Here is an 8,916-nt window from a genome sequence, read left to right on the forward strand (position 1 = left end):
ATTCAATTCATTTATTTCGGACAACAATACATGGTGTCCGCGGGGAGAGGCTAAAGGAGACTAAGGTGTCTCTTGACGAGGTGCAACACCCGCCTTACACGTCGGTGCTGATTGACATATCAGTGAGAACAGTGGTGTATGAAACACAGTGGGACAGGAATTCAATATAAGCAATTACACAAACACTGATTGGGCAGAAAATAATACTCAAGAAGCCATTAACAATGAGCGATAGTAATTGGAGTAGAAAAGAAAAACACATTCACACAGAACAAAAAAGAAACAGTACAGAAGATCTTGACACATCCATTTCCTTGCTTCTTAAGAGCATTGCTTTTTACTTTTATTCTGTTCAACTATGATATTTCTCTTTTCAAATCCATCTAAAAATTGAACACTGTTTTTCTTTAAACATATTGTAAATAAACCCGTTCCCGTCCTCGTCGGAGCTTCGTCGGAGCCTGTTTTGATCCCATCGGGGCTTAAACTCGCTCGGTTTCATGCTTACGACATTCTTACTATCCAATCTGTGTCTGAGTGCGAGCCTTCCAGTCGAGCAGAAGACTTTTCCGTCAATATCATGCGCATGATCAGCAAGTCGCTTCCGTCGTCCGAACGGCTTGCTTTACAGACTGTTCTTACCCAGTATGCGTCGGTATTTGACTTCGCTCAGCCAGCCATTCCACCTTCGCTGCCAGTTACTCGCACGCAGCATCACATCAGCACCGGTACTGCTCATCCGATCAGACAGAAGCCTTATCGTGTGTCCCAGGCTGAACGGAAGCTAATCAACGAGCAAGTGCAGGATATGCTACAGCAAGGCGTCATCCGGGAGTCGTCAAGTCCATGGGCTGCTCCTGTTATACTGGTACGCAAGAAGGATAATTCCTGGCGTTTTTGCGTAGACTATCGTCGGTTAAATGCTGTGACGAAGAAGGACGTCTACCCGCTCCCGCGTATTGATGATGCCATGGACAGTCTTCAATCTGCATCGTACTTCTCGTCGGTTGACCTGCGCTCTGGATATTGGCAGATCCCCATGCATCCGTCGGACAGGGAGAAGACAGCTTTTATCACGCCCGATGGACTGTATGAATTTAATGTCATGCCCTTTGGGTTATGCAATGCCCCCGCTACTTTTGAGAGATTTATGGACACAATATTGCGTGGGCTTAAGTGGGAGGTCTGTATGTGCTACCTCGACGACGTGATCATTTATGGAAAGACCTTCCGCGAGCATAACGAAAGACTAGGTATGGTGCTGGCTTGCTTCGCAAGAGCTGGACTGGTCTTAAAAACTCCAAGAAATGCCACTTTGGTGAACGGCAAACCCTTGCCCTCGGGTTTCTTGTCGACAAGGATGGTATCCGGCCAGACCCACAGAAGATCGCTGCCGTGCGGGAGTTCCCACAGCCACGCTCTTTGAAACACCTTAGAAGCTTTATGGGCCTCTGCTCATATTTCCGCCGCTTCATCCAAGGTTTCGCCGAGCTCACTCGCCCTTTGACTTCCCTCCTTCATAAAGACGCCCCGTTTGTGTGGTCGCCTGCCTGTGAGTCTGCCTTCCAGCAGCTGAAGTTTTTGCTCACTTCTGCGCCTGTTTTGCGCCACTTCGACCCGGCGGCGCCGATAGAGCTCCATACCGACGCCAGTGGTGTGGGCGTCGGCGCAGTGCTTATCCAACTTCACAACGGCGCCCAGCACGTGGTCGCATACGCAAGTCGCACTTTGACCAAATCGGAAGGCAACTACACCGTGACGGAAGTCGAGTGTCTCGCTGTCGTCTTTGCTGTGCAAAACTTTCGACCATATCTACATGGACGTCACTTCAAGATTGTTACAGACCATCACTCGTTGTGTTGGCTTGTTGGCCTCCGCGATCCTTCCGGTCGACTCGCTCGCTGGGCCTTACGCCTCCAAGAATATGACTTTACGGTGGCGTATAAGAGCGGTCGCCACCATGCTGATGCCGACTGTTTGTCTCGTTTCCCTCTGCCAGACACGGCAAGTTGTGAAGAGGACTTCGATGACTGTTTATCTTCTGTCTCTACCGAGTTTCCTAGCCTTGCGACTTTTAAGCAAGAACAACTCAAGGATCGTAGTCTCCAGCCGTTGTTTGATCAAGCCCGTACGTCTGCTCCTGTAACGCCGTTCGTCATATCAGAGGGCGTGCTCTATAAGAAGAACTATTCCGTGGAGGGTGCACGTCTGCTTTTGGTTGTCCCTGCCAGTCTTCGTGGCATTGTCCTGCATGCCATGCATGATGATATTTCTGCTGGACATCAAGGGTTTTCTCGCACGTTACACAGGACGCGGCAACGCTTTTACTGGCCTGGCCTTTACAAGTCAACTCAGCAGTACGTTGCAGGCTGTCTGCAGTGTCAACGCTTTAAGCATCGCACTGCCTCGCCCGCCGGCTTGTTGAAACCGATCAGACCACCTTACTCCCCTTTTGAGAAGATCGGGGTCGACTTGCTTGGACCGCTTCCCAAGTCTACCACGGGCCAACGCTGAATTGTAGTTTGCATCGACTACTTGACTCGCTACGTGGAGACAGCTGCTCTTGTGTCCGCCAAAGCAACAGACGTCTCGTCCTTTTTGCTACACTCGGTGATCCTTCGCCACGGAGCTCCTCGTGTCGTAATCAGCGATCGTGGGCGCCAGTTCATTGCCGATGTCGTGGAAGAACTCCTACGGCTCTGCAATTGTGACTATCGTCATTCGACACCCTATCATCCGCAGACGAATGGCCTGACGGAGCGCATCAACCGCACCCTCACGAACATGTTGTCCATGTATGTAGCGGCCGACCATAAGAACTGGGACACTGTGCTACCGTTTGTAACATACGCTTACAACACCGGAACACACGACGTCACTGGATACTCCCCGTTCTTTCTGCTCTACGCGCGCCTACCACGCACCTTTCTGGACACGATTCTTCCTTTTTCTGACCATCGTGATCCGTCCATTGCGCAGACTCTCTGCCGTGCGGAGGAAGCGCGACGACTAGCTCGCCTCCGAACACTCAGTGCACAAGTTCGCACCAAGAGCCGTTACGACAGTGGACACATTGCGGTGACGTATGAGCCCGGTGACTACGTTTGGCTGTGGACGCCACTGCGTCGACGGGGCCTCTATCAGAAATTCCTCGCAAAGTACTGCGGCCCTTTTGTTGTTCTGGATCGCCTCAGTGACGTTAACTACACAATCGCCAAAGTCACCCCAGGCAATCGCCGCTCTCGCAAGGTCCAGGTCGTTCACGTCGCCCGTCTTAAACGCTGCAGTCACAACGCTGACTAACTCGCTCGAGGTCGAGCTTCGACTGCCCCGGGCGAAGTGTTACGCCGCGCTGCGGCGCTGGCGCACTGCAGTGCACCGGAAAGAAGAAGAAGAACTCGGTGTGCGCGAGACCGTGGTGGAGCCCGCCTGACGCTGACCGTCCAGTGACGTCCCCGATCCCGACTTGTAAATAAACCCGTTCCCGTCCTCGCAACTTCGTGACAATATTTTTTCAATAAAGATGTTTCACTTGAGAACTGTTAAAGAACCTCGCCTTTAATGCGTGAAAAACAAATACATGATTGACAGTCACTGTTTCATGCTCCATAGGGAGAAAAAATTATAGGGGTTTGGCGCATTTAAACACAGGACAAGTTCGATAGCACATCTTCGTTCTTCAATTGGAGGCGGCACTAAAACTTCGCCTTGAAGTTAGGGCGTGATACCCAGGGAATAAGTTATGCGCACTTAGTTTCCTTAAAATAATCGCAGTGTACAAGGTTTTCAACGCCAATGAAGACAATGAACGCCGACAGCCTACGGTAAATTGGTAAATTGTTTTTTCGAGGAAAGGAAGTGGCGCGGTATCTGTCTCACATATCTCCGAGCACACCTGAACCGCGCCATAACAGAAGGGAGGAAGCTGGGAGTGAAAGAACAAAGAGAGAGAGAGGTACCGTAGTGGAGGTCTCCGGGATAATTTCTACCACCTGGTTATCTTCAACTTGCACTGACATCGCAAAGCACGCGTGCGCATTGTGGGTTTTGCCTCTATCGAAACGCGGCCGCCGCAGTCAGGTTCGAAGACCGGTACTCCCGCTCGGGAGGCGAGCGCCTTAACCCCTGAGCCACCACGGCGGGCTTCATTGCCACATTTCTGACACAACTTTGTCAGTTACAACGCATGTAGCGCACTTCCGTCGCAGACCTCCACGCAGCTTAAAGCACGACAATGGAGCCACTCTTCCCAGAGGGCAGTTATGCTCATTGGCTTTCCAAGCTCCCGCTCCTTTGGGGGCGTAGCTTAAACCACGACTAAGGTGTCCACTGTCCAAGCAGGCCAGTTAATCATGTTGCTGTCATCGCTTCGAGATGTTAATATCACAATATACACAGCAACTTCTATCTATTACAACACCTCTTGCAATCGCGCATGCCTACATCACGTTTGTTCCATTGTTCTCGAGGGAATAAAAGGCAGCCTTTCGAGCGGAATCTTCACAAAGCATTCTGTCGCCGCAGCTCAACATGAAGGCCCTCATCGTCCTGGCTCTCGTCAGCACCGCTCTCGGTGAGTTCAATTTGAAATTCCTGCTTTTGAGAGGTGAGACTAACTATGTTTCACAGAAAGGTTCTACCAGTGCACTAATCTTGCTTATGTATTCGGAGCATGAAAAAACTTGGTTCCAAGACCAATGAAGGCTCTCTGTGCCGTTCGTCGACTTAGTTCTATGGACCTCGTTCTGAAGCGTTTATTCAGCACAAGTTGTGGAAAATTGCATAAAGGGTAGAGAGTTGGAATATAGTAAAATCACTGCAATGATGGGTAGTCTTGCGACTGTGCAGTAATTTTTGATAGTTCAAGAATATAGTATCGAGATTTCCCAAATAAACAAGTACACTGGTAAGAAGCACTACATATGGAAAATCCGTTCAAAACTGCCTAAAATTTTGAGTACCCCTCTTTCTGATTTCACACTGTATATCTGCTTGAGTTTTTTAGTGAAAACTATTTACGCCGTTGGTTTCAGGGTCCTTTACAGAAATAATGCTGAAAAATAATAATGGTTTAAATAGAGCCGGAAAAACAATTATAACATTTATTTCTCACAATCGAGGTTCGCTGCCAAAATTTCTCCCAAGCGAACCCCGCAAGCTGCAGGCTTTTGTCGCAAGTATTCGCGTGACAGCCTTCTTTTCAAGAAGTCACAGTTCGGTTGCGTAAAACTAAACTAGCTAGCATAGATGGTAACCGTAGAACATAGCAAGTGTGTCAAGATGCAGGTTTTTACAACCTACAGTAGTCAGCAATGGGAGCAATTATGGCACTTTGGTCAACAGCAGTAACCAGGTCTTTGATGACGTGAAAAAAAAAAAACGTATTACCAACAGGCTTCCAGGGGTACACTTTGCAACGGGTGAAGCTGGGAGTGGAGAAGACGGCTACCGGGCGGCCTACACAAGCAATGTTCCCGGTATATATAAAAGCGTAGTCAGTTAACTAATGCCGAAGAATCACCTTCAGGTTTAAGTTTTAAAAATGCTTTTGTGGACACGCTTATCAAATACTTTGGGTGTGCCAATGTACAACACGGAGTATCTGATCATTTATTTTTCCGTAGCTAAATCAGTGAACTGCAGAATCTTGCTCATCGAGGTTAGAAAGCTGGTGGTATCAGAATGTTAAACTATAATTAGCTGTGACATATTACGAAAAGTTACAACGAGAACTCGTTGCGCTGTTTAGATCATAATCGTTGTTATTGATACAGTTAACTTTCATTGAAAAGGAGAAATCAGCGCTTTAAGCCAGCGAGGCAATAAAACGCCAATTCAGCGGTGAAGAAAGACGTCTGAATAATTTGGTGCGCTAGTATTAACTAAATAAAACAAGCACACTAGCAATTCCGCACATTTGTGTGTTTCAACTTGCGGCCTTCAAATGTACCGTGTTTGCCGAAACTAACCGTGGAACGCAGAGAAATTCTGAGTTGTGCATGGACCCATTACACCACCCTAGAGACCAAAAAGATTACAGAAGCTGCGGACGAGGGTTTTTCTTTCCTTACAAACAGTTAGATCGCAAGGTGCGACTTAACGGCTCAACGCAAGGCTGAGAAATGAACCCCGTCTCTTTGTTACTTTTGGTAAAGAGTGTATGCTAAAGAAAAGGATAAAGCTATATCTTCAAAACTTCTGTGAAAGGTACAGGGGCGAAGGACACTGGAAACGAACTTACTGTTCTTGTTGCAGATATCTCTACAGAGCCTCATGCAGCGCATTAACCTAGAGCAAACATTTCTGTTCGTTCCAGCGGCGGCTAATTTGAACAGGAAATGCACTGTGATGCCTAAGCCTGGGCACTGCGCTGGATACAGGGAGAGATGGTGGTTCAACCCCGAGACTGAAGAATGCGAAATGTTCGTCTACACTGGCTGCGGAGGCAACGAGAACAATTACGTCAACCAGTCCGAGTGCGAAGTGTCCTGCAAACCGCAGCCAGGTAATCACTCACAAGCAGCGTAACTAAGCCTAGCGCTGACATTGCAGATAGAAAAATGCGAATTATTTCTTTTATATCCCAATTGGAATAAATACAATGAAGTGGAAATGGTTGCATGCTATGCGAAAAGAATAAATGACGAAAGAAAACGTTATGTCCTTCTTGAGGAGACCGTTGGTTTGCTGTCTTGTCAACCTGAAGTAAAAACTATGTTCTCCATCTTTTTCAGCAACGGCAAAGCCCATTGAAGAGGTTCCTGGTGAGTAGCCACTATGTCGCATAAACAGGAATATTCATCGATTCACTCACACCACCACTATCAAAGTGAGCGTATAAGACGTGAACTCAGGCAAAACACATGAAATCCAGTTGACATCCAATTCAATATCGCTGACGCAAAGTGGACGCTGATATACAAGCAATACTGATACTTTGACAAGAAATACTTCATCCTTCCCTGTTCCACACTATTCCTTCGCAGCCCCCGTGGAGTCCAAGTGGTGCCACCTGCCTGCGGATTCCGGACCCTGCGTGGCGCGTATGCCCCGATTTTACTACGACCGCGAGGCCGGCACCTGCCGTCCCTTTGTTTTCGGCGGCTGCTTCAGCAACGGAAACAACTTCAAGACCTTCGAGCGCTGCATGGACGTTTGCAGCACTAAAACCACATAGAGCCTGAGCAAAGTTGTGCTTCCGAAAATAGTTGTTTTTTTCGTCTCAGATGGCTATGCTTAGTACTTAAACAACGCTATGATAAGAAAAATGGAAGGTTCTTCTGTAGCTAAGTGTTTCGGTATACTGCTTTAGACCTTTACAATTGTTGCAAATCAGAAAAGAGTAATAAACTGTTTTCCCTACAATGAACAACGTCGTTGCCATTACATTAATCGACACTTCTCGTGAATGCTTCAAGCAATATTGAGTGCACTTAATATTTAACACCTCGATTTATATATGTGTGTGTACAGACTCAAGGATTCACGGCATGAGAAAAAGCTAAGAAAGCTCCGCATATATTAATGCGATAGCGTTATATGCCACAGCAGCACAAAAGCCGCCGTCCAACACTCGTCGGCATCAATGGCACAAAATTCCTGAGTGGCGTAACCATGCTCTTGCAATGCATCAACTGCTGACTATAATATAGTGGTGTCTGCAGCAAACCAAAAAAAAAATCCCTCGAAACGTGCGGCGAATTGAACAAACCACATAGGCGAATGCGCACCCCATAAGCCATAAAACCTTCTTTATTGTGGCGAATAAAGGTGAACCTAGTGTAGGCATTTCATACCACTGTGCGCTAGTGAATGGGTGCTTCAATAGAAAGGAAGAAATGTGTAATGAACCTCATAACACAGCTCATGATGAGACAATGCCCTCGCAGTCAGCGCTTGTGACCATTATTAAGTGTCCTTCGTAATTTTTCACGATGAGACATTTAACCGCTTCAAACATTTTGACAGGTTGCCAGATTAGGAACAATGCAGAGGAAGGAAGAAAATAAGCCTTCTTCTGTGCAAACAAAGAATTGCAGGGTATGTCAGCTACAACCGAAGCAGATACTATCCTTCCTAATGAGTTGTTCGGAACCATATTTTGAGGATGCGCTAGCCGGACACAGTGCTCTAATAGAGGAAGTGAATATAAGTGGGGACTCACAGCCATTGCGTCAATGCCTCTAGTTTGCTTTCTACATGTGCTCGTGACATTTCTCCCCAATATGTACATTAACGGCCTGAAGTACATCGCGATATATATGTATAACACCATCGGGTATGCCAAAGAGACGAATTTAGAGTGGATTTTTGCGGAAGAGAGGAAATAATCACGAAGGCTTTCTGTGAGCTAACGGTAAAGACCCCTATCTCACATTTCGCCAATTTCTCTCTGTCTAAATCTACTCTCCCGACCTTGAGGTTGCTCGGCAAGAGCAACCTTGGTCTCACAAGCTGCATTGGTGGAATGCAGCATCTGCCATAGCAGAGTAGTGGGACAAAGCATAACCGCTGTACCACTGCGCCAGAGTGGTATGAGGACTCCAGTGATGTATGGGTCTAGAGTAGAGAATGAGAAATTCGACACACATGACAATAATCCATCAACTGTATCACGTCATGCGTTTGAGCCAGAGCTTAAGTCTAATCTCACCGATCTTTGTCTGATGGATGCTTGGCGCGGAGTGCCGAGCATCGAACTGCAGCTGAATTGAAAATTGAAGTGCCGGCGCGTCTAATTTGCATTTGGAATAATAAGTATTATGTTTGCCGGCGTTGTGTAATAATCAGTTAAACTGGATTACAGTAAGCGGCCGCTTGCTGAATTAATCCGCACCGCCTTCTGTAGATGTGAATAAATACAAATTTTTTGCACCCGCCGTGGTGGCTCAGTGGTTACGGCGCTCGGCTGCTGAC

The 8,916-nt window shown here is 47.3% G+C and overlaps 1 protein-coding gene across 1 annotated transcript; it reads left to right on the plus strand.

The window, feature by feature from the left end:
* The first annotated feature begins 4,517 nt into the window (after window positions 1-4,517).
* LOC149334383 (kunitz-type serine protease inhibitor A-like) lies at window positions 4,518-7,363 on the plus strand. Its single transcript, XM_089555117.1, has 4 exons — window positions 4,518-4,573; window positions 6,317-6,505; window positions 6,735-6,764; window positions 6,987-7,363. The coding sequence occupies exons 1-4, from the start codon at window positions 4,531-4,533 to the stop codon at window positions 7,175-7,177; spliced, it is 453 nt and encodes a 150-aa protein (XP_089411243.1). The 5' UTR covers window positions 4,518-4,530; the 3' UTR covers window positions 7,178-7,363.
* The last annotated feature ends 1,553 nt before the right edge of the window (window positions 7,364-8,916 follow it).

This window comes from Amblyomma mixtum, chromosome 8 (genome assembly GCF_055824585.1).
Source record: "Amblyomma mixtum isolate Tamu chromosome 8, ASM5582458v1, whole genome shotgun sequence".
Classification (NCBI taxonomy): domain Eukaryota; kingdom Metazoa; phylum Arthropoda; class Arachnida; order Ixodida; family Ixodidae; genus Amblyomma; species Amblyomma mixtum.

What these genes read in the sequence shown, in the direction of transcription:
- LOC149334383 (XM_089555117.1), top strand. Translation starts at nt 4,531, where the DNA reads ATGAAGGCCCTCATCGTCCTGGCTCTCGTCAGCACCGCTCTCG. An exon ending in GTCCTGCAAACCGCAGCCAG is followed by an intron (nt 6,506 to 6,734) that starts GTAATCACTCAC and finishes CATCTTTTTCAG; the next exon opens with CAACGGCAAAGCCCATTGAA. An exon ending in GCCCATTGAAGAGGTTCCTG is followed by an intron (nt 6,765 to 6,986) that starts GTGAGTAGCCAC and finishes ATTCCTTCGCAG; the next exon opens with CCCCCGTGGAGTCCAAGTGG.